Raw genomic sequence first — 19,230 nt, 5'->3', positions numbered from 1 at the left:
ATTCATTATGGACTGGACAGTAAAGCTGAGAGATTTACTCTGCCAGTCCCACAGAGAATGAACAATGTGGGGTACATGGGAGATCACCATGCCAATTCAAATGGGGCACTCATGAGTAAAAGTTGAGGGTCTTGGAAGTGGGACCCCCCCCCCCCCCCAAGCAATCTTGTATTCATGGCACAACCTCTTTAAAAGTGGACGGTCAATGTATACTGCTGGGAAATCACTCCATCCGGCTGTACACGGGTATTTACTAGGCCAGGAAATGTATCCTACATGACTATACATGGATGGACTGTGCCCAAAATGTGCAGAGAAACGTCAGCCACTTCCTTTTTTGGATAGACGGGAGCTTGAGTGTAAGGTCTCCACCGGTCATGAAGTGATGCCATACTTAGTAATACAATATCATTTCTTAAGATTAATATTAAAGGGTTGTTCTCATCTTCATTCATGGACATTGTTGGATAGTGCTTGAAAAAACTGTTTAGTGCCGTTCTTGAGATATTAACACCTCGTTGTCTAGGAGACCGACCACCACTGCCATCTAGATTTAAAGCACTGTGCTGACGCTGGCTGGGATTAAGAGGCAACAGCGCGCTCCAGAGATCCTGGCCAGCTTCATAACAGTGCTTACAAGCTAAATAGGAAAGAGCTTGTAAGCACTGCAAATGTTCTGTTTAGCAGCTGTGGTCGGTCTCCAAGACAACTGTAAAAAGTAGCTATGGATTATGATTATAAATACAGACGTGATATATTCTGTCTCCTCATTTGAAATACTTACCAGCAGGACAGCTACATGTAAACCCGTTCACCACATCTTTACAGAGGCCGCCGTTCACACACGGGCTGCTGTCGCACTCGTTGATATTGAGTTCACAGAATGTGCCAGTAAATCCTGAAAGAACACGAGATAATGGGAGAATTACACACCCAATAAAAGCATAGACGACATGGATAATAAGCGCCATGTCCTGGGCGGAAACGTGGTTAGTGATGCTGCAGATCATCTCACCGGCCATGCAGATACAGGTGAACTCCCCAATACGGTCCAAGCAGGTGGCGTCGTTCTGGCACGGGGTGGACAAACACTCGTTGATGTCCGTCTCGCAGCGAGGTCCGGTGTAACCCCGACCGCACTGACACTGGAAGGAACCCTGCGTGTTCACACAGCGCCCAAAGTGTTCACAAGGGTTGGCACCTTAAAGAGACAGATGGATAAACAAATCAATCTGCCACATCTAAGGACAACCCACCTTAAATCATAACCAAAAATTCATCCTCGTTCATTACCTATTGAACATTCGTCCACATCTTGATCACAAGCTCCCCCTGTATAACCAGGAGGGCATGTACAGATGGCGCGTCCGTTCACTGGGTTAGTGTCGCACATGGCGTCCTTATGGCACGGGTTACTGACACACGCATCCTCCAAGTGGCAAAGGAGACCTGCAAAATCGAAAGTGAGAAAACCTTTCTGCATTGACTTAATAGTCGCCCAAAGAAGGGCCATCGCCATGATATGGATCTCTGACTAGAGTGGGCTAGGTTGGCATGGATGTCCTGAACCAAGTAAAAATGATCCTGTTGACCTGGTACATATCGCCTTTAGGCACTCCAATCCCTCCATACCAGTCACAATGTGCCCTGCCAAAACCCAATACCCCCCAATAAGTCGGGTGGAGGACCACCCATGAGTATTGCAGCACAGTTCTCTTACATGGACAGGATTTGCCGTACTCCATACTTACCGGTCTTGCCCATGGGACATTCACAGTAAAAGGAAGCCACGCGATCATGGCAGGTGGCTCCATTGAAGCAGACGGCGGTGGCGCAGTCATCGATGTTCTCGCTGCAGCTTTCTCCTGTCCAGCCGTTGACACAGACGCATGTGTGCCCACCCTGGGTGTTGAAGCAGGTGCCTCCGTTGTGGCAGGCGTTGGGCTGGAGCTGACACTCATCCACATCTTCTGTACAGAACTGACCTGCGGTGAGGAAAGGTATTCCGAATTACCAAAGCTGCCTCGTCTAGGGAATTTGGACTCCAACATCACGACATCCATAAATGGCTTTTCCAGTCTTGTGTTGCTTCCAAAACCCAATAGTTTCCCCCCCGCCTAAAGTTTTTAAGATCACCGCTTGCTTGCAGTGAATGGAAGCATTCAGGTTTATTATCATGGAGGGAGTCGGCGAGTAACCGGTATACTATTAGATGAAAGTCGGCCGATCTAGTGGGATCGGCAGACCATCTGATGTGTATGGGGGGGCTCCTGACTATTCCCTTACATATGATGTTGGCGCAGAGAAGGATCAGACAGCGGGAACTCAAAATTTGTTTTTCAGGTACGACAAGGTGTTTGGCAGCGGATTTCTCATCTCTTTGTGTTGAAAATAAGTGACCACTTGGCTGAGCACTCATACGTATGGGGGAGTCGGGGGAACTGCTACTCCAATCAACTCCGCCTCGTTGCATGATGGGAGAATCTGGGGGTCTTGGGTTTCCTGTACCCCCTAGACATTCACCACCAATCCTGATAATAAAAGTCAATTGTTGGAAATCCCATATAGCAATGTCCAGCAAGAGTTCTTCCTCCCACTATGCCGTACTGGGAACTTCAAACCCTATCTGGAAGAAAGCTTTAGCTTTGTCCATCCAGGTCTTTCTGGTGCATGAAAACACTGCTAAAAATGCAGTATTTAGGGACATTTCTAGTAGAACTGCTGAAAACATGAGGGCGTGATTGCTATTTATAAAAGGTTTATGTGGGAAAATGACAACTTTATTTTCCTTTATTTTTATTATTTTAGATTTAGTATTTTTTTTGTATTATTAATCTGTATTACTATTAGTATTTTGTTTGGTGTTATTTTTATTATTATTAGTAATAACTTTCAGCTAAAGTTCTGCTTTATCCAGCTGGTGGGTGACCAAGGATGGTGTGCAGGAGACCCCACACATGGATCCTCACCAGTCCATTCTGGAGGGCACTGGCAGTTGTAGGTGTTAACGCCATCCACACATGTGCCACCATTCATACATCTGTGATCGGGGCAGTCGTCAACATTGATCTCGCAGTTTGCTCCTTCGAAACCTGCAGGCCGGAGAAGGACAATAATTAAGCCCAACGTTGTGCAAAGTCCAATGTCTGGATGGTCAGGTCATGGTCCCAAAAGCCTTCCTACCTGGCAGGCAGACACACTGGTACGCGAGATCCCCGGTAGGTCGGCAGGTGCCCCCGTTTTGGCACTGTGATGGTGAACAAGGCACATAGGGCACGTCACATAACTGGCCGGTGAAGCTGCTGGGGCAACGGCAGCGGAAGGAACCGGGGGTGTTAATACATTGGCCTCCATTCTGACAGAGACCAGAAGTCCGACATTCATCAATATCCACTCGGCAGCTTCGACCTTGGTATCCTGGGGGGCACGTACAGTTATAACGCCCATTCCAGTTGGTACAACGAGCCCCGTTCTCACATGGGTTGGAAGCACAGGCGTCGATAAGAGAGCAGTCTTGCCCTGTGAGGTGCAAAAAAAATATATATATTAAAAGGTGGATGAAGGAATAGATTAAAAGGGGTTTTCCCACAAACAAAGTTAATTTTAAAGTTGATTTTAATCAATAGATCTTGGAATAATAATTTCCACAATTTGATGTATTTAAATAAAATGTTCCTGTGCTGAGATAATCTTATAAATGTGTCCCTGCTGTGTACTGTGTAATGGCTGTGTCTGACCGTGCAGGAACATGGTCTGATCATACCACATCTCCTGGGCAGGGAAAGAAGCAAAAGAGTATACAGACAGGACAGCAGGGGATCACAGCTGATTCTTTTTGGGAGGTAAAACATTTTCCTGCCTGTTTTTAAAAAATGTTCTACCTCAAAGAAAGAATCAGCTGTGATCGCCGGCTGTCCTGTCTGTATACTCTTTTTCTTCCCTTGCCCAGGAGATGTGGTATGATCAGACCATATTCCAGCAAGGTCAGACACAGCCATTACACAGTACACAGCAGGGACACATTTATAAGATTATCTCGGCACAGGAACATTTTATTTAAACACATCCAATTGTGGAACTTATTATTATTCCAAGATCTATTGATTAAAATCAACTTTGTTCGTGGGAAAACCCCTTTAATTCCCAACCAGAACACCCCAAGGGATAAAACATTCACCTCTGAAGCCCTTGGGACAGCTACATTCATACTGTACAGTACCACCTTTGATGGAACTCTGGCAGGCGCCACCATTAACGCAAGGAGTTGGCACACATGGGTCTTTAAATTGGCATTGTTGCCCAATCCAACCAGTTAGACATCTAGAAAAAAAACAACAAAAGAATAAAATAAAAAGTGAACCCTTTTAGTTTAGACTTCAACCAAATCGATGAGCTATGTTAGGTTTCAGGTTTCCCAAAACTTCCACGGTTATGTCATTTAAAGAAAAATCATTACGTTTCCCCTCGAATTGCCCCGCGGTTGATTTACTCTTTACAACAGTTTACTTTACCGCAGGGCACAGTTGGCTTTCGAGATGCCCTTTTCCCACAAACATTAACTATGTCTGCATTGAAAAAAAAAAAAAACCTGCAAGATCAATGACCAAAAGTGCACGGATTTTAACCCAGGTAAAGATTTCTGGGAGGATTCTCTATTCTTTAAAAAGCAAACAAAGTGAGCAAACAAGGGAAATACATGAATACATGGGAAAAAGTTAAAGACAAACAAAAAAAAGCTGAAAAGAAATGAAAAAAAAAAAAAAAAAAAAAAAACAGCGGCAAAATTCATAAAAGGCACAAAAAGTGTGAAAAAAGACAGATTTAAGTAAACAGGAAAGTAGAAGACGGAGGGAGGGGGGATTGAAGAACCAGACACGAAACAGCTGGGATCCATTGCAGCGATTACTGTAACCCTTTCCAGGTTAGGAGGAGGCTTCTCAGGACAATATAATATAGGGGTGAAAAGGGCTGGGTTTTTTTTTGCCAATATTGAAATTCAAATTTGATAACTGCAAAGTCGAAACTTGATGACAAAAAGAAAAAAAAAAAAAAAGTTTACGGCAACTTTTTCACTCCAGCCGGAAGGTGGCACACAACTCATGGATGGCCAAAGATCTTCATGGGGAAAAACATCATATAACACACACATATATATATATAATAAAAAACCAAATCAGAGATTGTGACCACAGAAGCAACGACTTATTCCCACTCATCAGAACACTGCTCAATCGGAATCATCAAGTCTTTAAAAGGGGGATCTCTGCTTTGGAAAATCTCTACTAGTTAGGAAGGTCCCTTAAAGGAATTATCCACTACTCAAATGCCTGAGTTACACAAGACATTTTTACACTCATCCTCCCGGACTGGCGCCATTCCAGCAATGTTGGCGCTGGATCTTCCAATGCTCGAATGACATTGTTTCGGCACGTGAGCGCTGCAGTCAATCAGTGACCGCTGACTGACTGCAGTGGTCACGTGACGTAACACTGCAACTGGGAGACCAGGCTCCGATATGGTCAAGAAAAAAAAAAAAAAAAAGTGTTACATTTCCCTCCAGCGCCACCACAGGTGAAGCGGAATATTACACAATTAAGACACCTGCGTTTCACACTGAAGTACACACCTTGATGCGCGGAGCGGCCGCCGGTCTCCTAACCCGAACAGCCTCATAGGACATATATAGGAGGTTGTTGTACCGGCAACCGGTCCATACATTGTGGTCTGTATCTTGACTGCAAAATACTGATGTGTTAAACCAGACGCCGTGATATAAGTCTAATCACTGATTCTTGCGTTCAGCGAGAGTATCAGCAGCCGGACACCCACCAATCATACATTCATCATCTATTCTGTAGACAAACATTATAAAAGTCAATGTCAATTAATTTACTTTAAAGGCTTTTTTTCCCCATAAAAATCAATAAATGTGAAAATAAATAATTACATATATCTTATTAGAGAAATGCGCTTTTTCCTCCTGCACCAAACATTCTAAAAATTCTCAATTCACCAGTAAAACCTATCTTCAGACTCTTATTACGGATATAAGACAGTTGGTGCTTATACAGTTCTATGGAGAAATGCAACTGTCCTTTCAGGAGAACCTGCAGCAGAAGGTCTGTATCTGCCTCTAGCTCCTTCCCCTAATTCCTCTATAGCAGGGTTCCCCAACTCCAGTCCTCAAGGCCCACCAACAGGTCATGTTTTCAGGATTTCCTTAGTATTGCACAGGTGATGGAATTATTGCCTGTGCAGGTGATGCAATTATCACCTGTGTAATACTAAGGAAATCCTGAAAACATGACCTGTTGGTGGGCCTTGAGGACTGGAGTTGGGGAACCCTGCTCTATAGTATTTTAGAAGCACCAACACCAAATCTCAGTAGTGGGAATTTCTGTCTTCACTGAATACCGATTTTAGCCATGAATTAAAGGGGTCTGTTCGGCCTTGGGATACAAGTCGGTAGACTTGTGAATTCTCACAGCGCGCGCATGGGGTGCTGTGAGGATTCACCAGTGTCGGGAGTGGGCAGTCATGTGACAAAAAGGTGATTGGCATACTTTCGGCCACATTCCGACTAGACGTGTCTGGCCTTCCTCAATTCACTTGCATTGAGCAAAGCTGCACACGTCTAGTCCGCACATGACCACATGTATGTAAATCGGATACTTGTGGTCACGTGCCTGCCACCGACATCAGAGAGTCCTGACAGTGAACAATGTGCGTGCGGTGAGGATTCACAAATCTGCAGTCACACAGAGTGACCGCAGACCTGTACCCTAAAGTCGGATAACCCCTTTAAGAGGGAAAGCTCAATCTAGGTGGAGTAAGAAGCAGATTTCTCTGCCAAGATACTGCGGGTGAAATAAGAAATGAACAAGTCACCAATATTCTAAGTAAATATATTTCTAAAGGGGCTATTGGTATGAAATTCTTACCAGATGTCAGTAACAACACATCCAATCCACACAGGCAAAGAAATCACACCATAGATGTTCATAAATTAAGTTGTGTGTAATAATGAGAAATGACAGAAAAAGTATTGAACACGCTTACTGACATTCATTTAAATACTACGTACACAAGCCTTTGTTGGTGATGAAGCTTCAAGACGCCTCCTGTATGGAGAAACTAGTCGCAGGCATTGCTCAGGTGTGATTCTGGCCCATTCTTCCACACAAACATTATTCACGTCCTGAAGGTCCCGTGTTCTTCTTCTATGAACTCTGAGCCTAAGTTCCTTCTATAAATTTTCAATTGGATTCAGGTCCGGTGATCGGCTCGGCCGTTCTAGCAGCTTTATTTTATCTCTCTGATTTCAATTGAGAGTTTCTTTGGCTGTGTGTTTGGGATCATTGTCTTGCTGAAATGTCCTCCCTCGTTTCATCTTCATCATCAAGGTAGATGGCAGCAGATTTTTATCAAGAATGTGTAGGTACATTTTTCCATTCATTCCTCCTTTAATTACATAAAGTTTGCCAGTGCCGTATGCTGAAAAACAGCCCCACACCATGATGTTCCCACCTCTAAACTTCACTGTCGGTATGGTGTTTCTGTGGTGATATGCAGTGCCTTTTGGCCTCCAAATATGGTGTGTATTATGGCATCCAAAAAGTTAAATTTTGGTCTCATCTGACCAGACTATATTCTCCCAGTATTTCACAGGCTTGTCCAAATGTTGTTGAGCCAACTTTAAATGTGCTCGAACATGGCTTTTTGTTCAGTAATGGAGTCCTGGTGGTGAGCATGCATACAGGCCATGAAGGTTGAGTGCATTACTTAAGAGTTTTCTTTGAAACAATTGTACCTGCTGATTTCAGGTCTTTCTGTAGCTCTCCACAGATGGTCCTTGGCTCTTGGACAACTCTTCTGATAATTCTTTTCATTCCTCTGTCTGAAATTTTGAGGGGAGCAACTGGTCATGGTCGGTTTATGGTGAAATGATGTTCTTTCCACTTCCGGATTATGGCCCCAGCAGTGCTCATTGAAACTTTCAGTAGTTTAGAAATTTTTCTAGAACCAATGCCATCAGTATGTTTTGCAACAATAAGGTTATAAAGGTCTGGAGACAGCTCACTGGTTTTACCCATCATGAGATGCTTCTTGTTTGGCACCTTTGTAATGAGACACCTTTTTATAAGCCGTTATTTGAACAAGCTGATATTATTTGTCACTAAGTGGCAGGATTGCTTTTTAATTACTGATCGAGTTCAGCTGGTGTCATGACTTTCCATGGCTTTTTCCACCTCTCTTCATGTGTTCAATACTTTTCCCCATCTCATTTCTCATTATTACACATAATTTACAGACACCTATGGTTTGATTTCTTTGCCTGTGTGGATCGGATGAGTTGTTACCGACATCTGGTGAGAATTTCACGCCAATAGCCCGTTTAGAAATAGATTTACTTAGAAAATTGTAATATACAGAGTGTGAAATAAACATTGAACACATCACCAAAGTCGCTCAGTTTCCCGTGTACTATTGATTTATGGAATAAAAAATTAAAAAATGACGGTTACACTTTAAGTATAAATAAAAAAAAAAAAAAAAAGGCAACAACGAGTTAATAGGTGAAAAAACGACATAATACTGAAGGAATGTGCTGCAGCCTCTCATAAGGGAGCAGACTTCTAATTTAAAACTAGAGAAACTTGGTAGAAGAAGAACGGCCAAAAAATAAGTCTGCCAAAACCTCAAAAAAAAAAAAAAAAAGACAAAGAACTCCCAGAATCCACTGCAACCTTGGACGTACCGAGATTGGGTTTCTACGCTCCAGGACAGAGTTTAACGGGCAAAACGACGAAATCGAGAATACACGGCTACAAAACTGGCAAGGACAGGTGGATATATTAATCCAGAGGAAAACCAGATGTTCCAGCTCTGTCCCAATTTCCCACGATCCCCCCGCGTGCCCCCCTTCGTGAGACAGCTGGACTTGAACATAATTCTACAAGAGGGGGATAAATATTTTAGTTTCCTCCCGTTCCCTGCTCTTTTTTTTTTTCATTTTCCAGGAGACCATACACATCTGGAAAGGGAGGAAGAAAAAAAAAAAAAAAAAGTAAAAAATGAAAAAAAAAACAAAAAAAAACAAACCCCAAAGTAATCTCAGCTGCAATGAGACGCTAATGTCAGCGCCTAGGGCCAAGCATGGCATCATTACAGTTTAGCGTGGGCTGCTGAAACATGACCCGACTAGGACAAGCCTCCAAAAACATCTAAGAATAAAGTCCTAAAAAGGCCGAAAAAAAAAGGGGACTATTAATAAAAGGTGCAATGGGTGCGTCATTGGAAGAGACCCGGGTGGCATTATAGGGCCCTGGTGTCCTAATTAGTCTGGCATATAGGATGGGTTTATCTGCGCTGGCATGCGTACAGCACTCCGCCCCACGCTCTCCCGCACCCCTGAGCTACTAACCAGACCCGTTTAACAAGTTCTGGTTGACGCTCGCTTCCCACGATGGTTTTCTTTTTTTTTCTTTTTCTTCCAGCCGTCTCATACGGGTCTTTAAATTGTGAGATTTGTGTGTGTGAGTATTTGCAAACATTGACACAGTTTTTTAAGATCATAGGGTCCTTGGCGAACAGTCGTACAGACAAAAGGAACCTAACTCCTTAACATATAGATAGAAATGAATGGGGCGCGCTCTCACGCTCTTTACCATGTACTGCGTGGAAAAAAACAACAATGGCCCAGAGGCGAAGAGATAAAAAAAAAAAATGCTAAAATGTAAAAAAAAAAAAAAAAAGGTAATAGTATAAAAAAAGCCTAATTGTTAACACGAAGAGTGAACCTCTATTTGTTGCATCATAGGGGTTATCGGTATTTGTGTCCCTTTAGCTAGGAAATCACCAAACTAAAAGGACTTTGAAAAAGTCTATCCAGTCTATGGGATATGTGCGGTATTACCGCAGAAAACCTTTAAAGAAGTGCTGCATAGTGCCCCTGGGGGGAGGGGAGCCAAGGCCAGCCAAGCCGGAGGAGGGGGGGGAGCCAAGGCCAGCCAAGCCGGAGGAGGGGGGGGGGGGGGGAGCCAAGGCCAGCCAAGCCGGAGGAGGGGGGGGGAGCCAAGGCCAGCCAAGCCGGAGGAGGGGGGGGGGGGGGGCCAAGGCCAGCCAAGCCGGAGGAGGAGGGGGGGGAGCCAAGGCCAGCCAAGCCGGAGGAGGGGGGGGGGGGGGGGAGCCAAGGCCAGCCAAGCCGGAGGAGGGGGGGGGGGGGCAAGGCCAGCCAAGCCGGAGGGGGGAAGCCAAGGTCAGCCAAGTCGGAGGAGGGGGAGGGGGGGGGGGGGAGCCAAGGCCAGCCAAGCCGGAGGAGGGGGGGGGGAGCCAAGGCCAGCCAAGCCGGAGGAGGGGGGGGGGGGAGCCAAGGCCAGCCAAGCCGGAGGGGGGAAGCCAAGGTCAGCCAAGTCGGAGGAGGGGGAGGGGGGGGGGGGGAGCCAAGGCCAGCCAAGCCGGAGGAGGGGGAGGGGAGGAAGCCAAGGCCAGCCAAGCCGGAGGAGGGGGGGGGAGCCAAGGCCAGCCAAGCCGGAGGAGGGGGGGGGGGGAGCCAAGGCCAGCCAAGCCGGAGGAGGGGGGAGGGGGGGAGTCAAGGCCAGCCAAGCCGGAGGGGGGAAGCCAAGGCCAGCCAAGCCGGAGGAGGGGGGAGGGGAGGAAGCCAAGGCCAGCCAAGCCAGGGGAGGGGAGGAAGCCAAGGCCAGCCAAGCCGGGGGAGGGGAGGAAGCCAAGGCCAGCCAAGCCGGGGGAGGGGAGGAAGCCAAGGCCAGCCAAGCCGGGGGAGGGGAGGAAGCCAAGGCCAGCCAAGCCGGGGGAGGGGAGGAAGCCAAGGCCAGCCAAGCCGGGGGAGGGGAGGAAGCCAAGGCCAGCCAAGCCGGGGGAGGGGAGGAAAGCCAGCAAGATGCAGTTGACATTGCTATAACATTGCAAAGTTGAAGGATGCAACCTAGGCATTGCATGTCAAAAAACAGCCATCTAAACTCTTAATTCCTTTAATCTGGAACATCTAATAGTTTTTCAATTCCAGACTATCAAATGCCTAAGGCAGCATCACCACACGTTCTAGAAAAGGTTAATCTGGAGGCCAAAGGGTGATTCATTGTAAAAAAAAAATAAAAAAATAAAAAAATTAAAAAGGTGAAGAGCACATGCCAGGCATTGCTTCCAGCGGCTTGTGTTACATAGGTGGAGCCCTATTGTCAGGTCACGGCTGAATACAGGGTACGTTGTGCTAGTTCTCACAGACACGTGACACTGGCCGCAGCCCGCCAATCTTAGTTGTGGGTTTGCAGACACGGTAGTTGTACTTTACGTAGATTGTGTAACTGCAATACACTGGGATATAGAAGCGTAAATCCTAGAGGAATACAGAGCTGGGAGCCAGGACTGCTGCATGGGGCAGGTGTTAGAGTCAGCTCCTGGGGGTCACACATCTGTATACCCGTAGATTGCTCCCCGCACCTTCACAAGATCTTCCAGCCTTTGTTCAGCGCACCTGTCAGGCACTTAGCTTTCCTCCCCTCGTGCTCACACCCTGAGAATACAACCTGTTCTGCTCCTTCTCGGAGGTTTGCCCTGCGGTGTGCGAGTGAAACACATCACTGCTCTGCAGAATACAGAGCACAATCTGCAACCGTGCCAGCCACAGGGGCGACCGTCCCCCTGCCCACTGCTCGTAAACACCGCACACACTGTCTGCCACACACACGATATCCACCGCACACACACACACACGATATCCACCGCACACACACGATATCCACCGCACACACACGATATCCACCGCACACACACACACGATATCCACCGCACACACACACACGATATCCACCACACACACACACACGATATCCACCACACACACACACACGATATCCACCACACACACACACACGATATCCACCACACACACACACACACGATATCCACCACACACACACACGATATCCACCGCACACACGATATCCACCGCACACACTGTCTGCCACACACACACACACGATATCCACCGCACACACTGTCTGCCACACACACACACACGATATCCACCGCACACACTGTCTGACACACACACACGATATCCACTGCACACAGTCTGCCACACACACACACGATATCCACCGCACACACTGTCTGCCGCACACACACACACGATATCCACCGCACACACTGTCTGCCGCACACACACACACGATATCCACCGCACACACTGTCTGCCGCACACACACACACGATATCCACCGCACACACTGTCTGCCGCACACACGATATCCACCGCACACACTGTCTGCCACACACACGATATCCACCGCACACACAATATCCACCACACACACACGATATCCACCGCACACACACACGATATCCACCGCACACACACACACGATATCCACCGCACACGATATCCACCGCACACACTGTCTGCCACACACACTATATCCACCGCACACACACGATATCCACCGCACACACACGATATCCACCGCACATACACACGATATCCACCGCACACACTGTCTGCCACACACACACACTATCCACCGCACACACAATATCCACCGCACACACTGTCTGCCACATGCACACACACACACGATATCCACCGCACACATACACACGATATCCACCGCACACACTGTCTGCCACACACACGATATCCACCGCACACACTGTCTGCCACACACACACACACAATATCCACCGCACACACTGTCTGCCACATGCACACACACGATATCCACCGCACACACACGATATCCACCGCACACCGACATTCCCCTGTACTGCTATACATTACATACACAGTACACGTACAGCATCCTCCTCTTATACTGCTATATAATGTGTATACAGAGCACACCGCCAGCATCCTCCTCTTATACAGCTATATAATGTGTATACAGAGCACACCGCCAGCATCCTCCTCTTATACCGCTATATAATGTGTATACAGAGCACACAGCCAGCATCCTCCTCTTATACTACTATATAATGTGTATACAGAGCACACCGCCAGCATCCTCCTCTTATACTGCTATATAGTGTGTATACAGAGCACACCGCCAGCATCCTCCTCTTATACAGCTATATAATGTGTATACAGAGCACACCGCAAGCATCCTCCTCTTATACAGCTATATAATGTGTATACAGAGCACACCGCCAGCATCCTCCACTTATACAGCTATATAATGTGTATACAGAGCACACCGCCAGCATCCTCCTCTTATATCGCTATATAATGTGTATACAGAGCACACCGCCAGCATCCTCCTCTTATACAGCTATATAATGTGTATACAGAGCACACCACCAGCATCCTCCTCTTATATCGCTATATAACGTGTATACAGAGCACACAGCCAGCATCCTCCTCTTATACCGCTATATAATGTGTATACAGAGCACACAGCCAGCATCCTCCTCTTATACCGCTATATAATGTGTATACAGAGCACACCGCCAGCATCCTCCTCTTATACAGCTATATAATGTGTATACAGAGCACACCACCAGCATCCTCCTCTTATATCGCTATATAACGTGTATACAGAGCACACAGCCAGCATCCTCCTCTTATACCGCTATATGTGTATACAGAGCACACAGCCAGCATCCTCCTCTTATATCGCTATATAACGTGTATACAGAGCACACAGCCAGCATCCTCCTCTTATACCGCTATATAATGTGTATACAGAGCACACCGCCAGCATCCTCCTCTTATATTGCTATATAACGTGTATACAGAGCACACAGCCAGCATCCTCCTCTTATACCGCTATATAATGTGTATACAGAGCACACCACCAGCATCCTCCTCTTATATCGCTATATAACGTGTATACAGAGCACACAGCCAGCATCCTCCTCTTATACCGCTATATAATGTGTATACAGAGCACACCGCCAGCATCCTCCTCTTATATCGCTATATAACGTGTATACAGAGCACACAGCCAGCATCCTCCTCTTATACCGCTATATAATGTGTATACAGAGCACACAGCCAGCATCCTCCTCTTATACCGCTATATAATATGTATACAGAGCACACCGCCAGCATCCTCCTCTTATACCGCTATATAATGTGTATACAGAGCACACCACCAGCATCCTCCTCTTATACCGCTATATAATGTGTATACAGAGCACACCGCCAGCTTCCTCCTCTTATACCGCTATATAATGTGTATACAGAGCACACAGCCAGCATCCTCCTCTTATACCGCTATATAATATGTATACAGAGCACACCGCCAGCATCCTCCTCTTATACCGCTATATAATGTGTATACAGAGCACACCACCAGCATCCTCCTCTTATACCGCTATATAATGTGTATACAGAGCACACCGCCAGCTTCCTCCTCTTATACCGCTATATAATGTGTATACAGAGCACACAGCCAGCATCCTCCTCTTATACCGCTATATAATATGTATACAGAGCACACAGCCAGCATCCTCCTCTTATATCGCTATATAACGTGTATACAGAGCACACAGCCAGCATCCTCCTCTTATACCGCTATATAATGTGTATACAGAGCACACCGCCAGCATCCTCCTCTTATATCGCTATATAATGTGTATACAGAGCACACCGCCAGCATCCTCCTCTTATACCACTATATATGTATACAGAGCACACCGCCAGCATCCTCCTCTTATACCGCTATATAATGTGTATACAGAGCACACCGCCAGCATCCTCCTCTTATACCGCTATATAATGTGTATACAGAGCACACCACCAGCATCCTCCTCTTATACAGCTATATAATGTGTATACAGAGCACACCGCAAGCATCCTCCTCTTATACAGCTATATAATGTGTATACAGAGCACACCGCCAGCATCCTCCACTTATACAGCTATATAATGTGTATACAGAGCACACCGCCAGCATCCTCCTCTTATATCGCTATATAATGTGTATACAGAGCACACCGCCAGCATCCTCCTCTTATACAGCTATATAATGTGTATACAGAGCACACCGCCAGCATCCTCCTCTTATACAGCTATATAATGTGTATACAGAGCACACCGCCAGCATCCTCCTCTTATACAGCTATATAATGTGTATACAGAGCACACCACCAGCATCCTCCTCTTATATCGCTATATAACGTGTATACAGAGCACACAGCCAGCATCCTCCTCTTATACCGCTATATAATGTGTATACAGAGCACACAGCCAGCATCCTCCTCTTATACCGCTATATAATGTGTATACAGAGCACACCACCAGCATCCTCCTCTTATACAGCTATATAATGTGTATACAGAGCACACCGCCAGCATCCTCCTCTTATACAGCTATATAATGTGTATACAGAGCACACCACCAGCATCCTCCTCTTATATCGCTATATAACGTGTATACAGAGCACACAGCCAGCATCCTCCTCTTATACCGCTATATAATGTGTATACAGAGCACACAGCCAGCATCCTCCTCTTATACCGCTATATAATGTGTATACAGAGCACACCGCCAGCATCCTCCTCTTATACAGCTATATAATGTGTATACAGAGCACACCACCAGCATCCTCCTCTTATATCGCTATATAACGTGTATACAGAGCACACAGCCAGCATCCTCCTCTTATACCGCTATATGTGTATACAGAGCACACAGCCAGCATCCTCCTCTTATATCGCTATATAACGTGTATACAGAGCACACAGCCAGCATCCTCCTCTTATACCGCTATATAATGTGTATACAGAGCACACCGCCAGCATCCTCCTCTTATATCGCTATATAACGTGTATACAGAGCACACAGCCAGCATCCTCCTCTTATACCGCTATATAATGTGTATACAGAGCACACCACCAGCATCCTCCTCTTATATCGCTATATAACGTGTATACAGAGCACACAGCCAGCATCCTCCTCTTATACCGCTATATAACGTGTATACAGAGCACACCGCCAGCATCCTCCTCTTATATCGCTATATAACGTGTATACAGAGCACACAGCCAGCATCCTCCTCTTATACCGCTATATAATGTGTATACAGAGCACACAGCCAGCATCCTCCTCTTATACCGCTATATAATATGTATACAGAGCACACCGCCAGCATCCTCCTCTTATACCGCTATATAATGTGTATACAGAGCACACCACCAGCATCCTCCTCTTATACCGCTATATAATGTGTATACAGAGCACACCGCCAGCTTCCTCCTCTTATACCGCTATATAATGTGTATACAGAGCACACAGCCAGCATCCTCCTCTTATACCGCTATATAATATGTATACAGAGCACACAGCCAGCATCCTCCTCTTATATCGCTATATAACGTGTATACAGAGCACACAGCCAGCATCCTCCTCTTATACCGCTATATAATGTGTATACAGAGCACACCGCCAGCATCCTCCTCTTATATCGCTATATAATGTGTATACAGAGCACACCGCCAGCATCCTCCTCTTATACCACTATATATGTATACAGAGCACACCGCCAGCATCCTCCTCTTATACCGCTATATAATGTGTATACAGAGCACACCGCCAGCATCCTCCTCTTATACCGCTATATAATGTGTATACAGAGCACACCACCAGCATCCTCCTCTTATACCGCTATATAATGTGTATACAGAGCACACCGCCAGCATCCTCCTCTTATACCACTATATATGTATACAGAGCACACCGCCAGCATCCTCCTCTTATACCACTATATATGTATACAGAGCACACCGCCAGCATCCTCCTCTTATACCGCTATATAATGTGTATACAGAGCACACCGCCAGCATCCTCCTCTTATACCGCTATATAATGTGTATACAGAGCACAGCGCCAGCATCCTCCTCTTATACCGCTATATAATGTGTATACAGAGCACACCGCCAGCATCCTCCTCTTATACCGCTATATAATGTGTATACAGAGCACACCGCCAGCATCCTCCTCTTATACCACTATATATGTATACAGAGCACACCGCCAGCATCCTCCTCTTATACCGCTATATAATGTGTATACAGAGCACACCGCCAGCATCCTCCTCTTATACCGCTATATAATGTGTATACAGAGCAAACCACCAGCATCCTCCTCTTATACCGCTATATAATGTGTATACAGAGCACACCGCCAGCATCCTCCTCTTATACCACTATATATGTATACAGAGCACACCGCCAGCATCCTCCTCTTATACCGCTATATAATGTGTATACAGAGCACACCGCCAGCATCCTCCTCTTATACTGCTATATAATGTGTATACAGAGCACACCGCCAGCATCCTCCTCTTATACCGCTATATAATGTGTATACAGAGCACACCGCCAGCATCCTCCTCTTATACCGCTATATAATGTGTATACAGAGCACAGCGCCAGCATCCTCCTCTTATATGTATACAGAGCACACCGCCAGCATCCTCCTCTTATACCGCTATATAATGTGTATACAGAGCACACCGCCAGCATCCTCCTCTTATACCACTATATATGTATACAGAGCACACCGCCAGCATCCTCCTCTTATACCACTATATATGTATACAGAGCACACCGCCAGCATCCTCCTCTTATACCACTATATATGTATACAGAGCACACCGCCAGCATCCTCCTCTTATACCACTATATATGTATACAGAGCACACAGCCAGCATCCTCCTCTTATACCGCTATATAATGTGTATACAGAGCACACCGCCAGCATCCTCCTCTTATACCGCTATATAATGTGTATACAGAGCACACCGCCAGCATCCTCCTCTTATACTATATAATGTGTATACAGAGCACACCGCCAGCATCCTCCTCTTATACCGCTATATAATGTGTATACAGAGCACACCGCCAGCATCCTCCTCTTATACTATATAATGTGTATACAGAGCACACCGCCAGCATCCTCCTCTTATACCGCTATATAATGTGTATACAGAGCACACCGCCAGCATCCTCCTCTTATACCGCTATATAATGTGTATACAGAGCACACCGCCAGCATCCTCCTCTTATACCGCTATATAATGTGTATACAGAGCACACCGCCAGCATCCTCCTCTTATACTACTATATACCACATATGCAGTGAATATCAGAAGCGTCTTCCTCATATACTCTGTATACATGGTATAACGTAGAGAAGGATGCTGGTGGTATAGTCAGTATATGTGGCATATATAGCATATGGGGAGTATGCCTGGTGAATTAATGTATATGCAGTCACAGCAGTATACTGTACGGTATATAGTAGTAGAGGAGAATGCTGGCGGTGTTTTTTGCATACAATACATAGTAATATATGAGGAGGATACAGACGCTATACTTTGTACACATGGTCTACAGTCATACATGAGGTGGATGCATGGCGGTATACAGTATACATGTTATATAGCAGCATATGTGGAGGACGCTGTTGGCGCATGGCGAGGCGAGTTACTGCAGGTCGGACCACCCTGACCTGGCACACATGGTCGCGGTGGGACGGCTTTTATGCTCTTTTGATCAAAATAGTGTCAACTATGTACTATGGTTTTGTTTTTTTTTTACAAGTATTACTATTCACTTACTGCAGAGTATCTATTGTTGTTATTCTAGGTTTTGTCTGTTCCAGTTCCGCAGTGTGAACGTGCTCCTACACATTGCACTTACACCAACAAGTACTCCGGTCCAGTTTTTCGGTACTTTATATAGACACATGGTATAAAGTAGTATATCAGAAGGATGCCTGGTGGGATACTCCGTGTACATGGTATAAAAGTACTTTACCACCAGTACCCTCCTCATATACCACGTGTACACAGTATACCGCCAGAATCCTCATATACCACGTGTATACAGTATACCGCCAGGATCCTCATATACCACGTGTATACAGTATACCGCCAGGATCCTCATATACCACGTGTATACAGTATACCGCCAGGATCCTCATATACCACGTGTATACAGTATACCGCCAGTATCCTCATATACTACGTGTATACAGTATACCGCCAGTATCCTCATATACCACGTGTACACAGTATACCGCCAGGATCCTCATATACCACGTGTACACAGTATACCGCCAGTATCCTCATATACCACGTGTACACAGTATACCGCCAGAATCCTCATATACCACGTGTATACAGTATACCGCCAGAATCCTCATATACCACGTGTACACAGTATACCGCCAGAATCCTCATATACCACGTGTATACAGTATACCGCCAG

At 45.9% G+C, this 19,230-nt stretch overlaps 1 protein-coding gene across 1 annotated transcript in view; it reads right to left on the bottom strand.

Annotated features, from left to right (window-relative positions):
- Positions 1-19,230, bottom strand: part of NOTCH3 (notch receptor 3) — an 88,331-nt gene that overhangs the window by 28,456 nt on the left and 40,645 nt on the right. Inside the window, exons 3-9 of the mRNA XM_073653913.1 lie at positions 4,178-4,320; positions 3,184-3,519; positions 2,970-3,092; positions 1,752-1,985; positions 1,294-1,449; positions 1,016-1,201; positions 785-898 (exon numbers count right to left, since the gene is read on the bottom strand). Of these exons, the coding sequence (XP_073510014.1) occupies positions 785-898; positions 1,016-1,201; positions 1,294-1,449; positions 1,752-1,985; positions 2,970-3,092; positions 3,184-3,519; positions 4,178-4,320 (1,292 nt within the window). The remainder of the gene's footprint in view (positions 1-784; positions 899-1,015; positions 1,202-1,293; positions 1,450-1,751; positions 1,986-2,969; positions 3,093-3,183; positions 3,520-4,177; positions 4,321-19,230) is intronic.

Source organism: Phyllobates terribilis, unplaced genomic scaffold (assembly GCF_046119375.1).
Source record: "Phyllobates terribilis strain yellow unplaced genomic scaffold, ASM4611937v1 Scaffold_11__3_contigs__length_659146591, whole genome shotgun sequence".
NCBI classification, from domain to species: domain Eukaryota; kingdom Metazoa; phylum Chordata; class Amphibia; order Anura; family Dendrobatidae; genus Phyllobates; species Phyllobates terribilis.
This window is presented reverse-complemented; position numbering and strand designations above follow the sequence as displayed.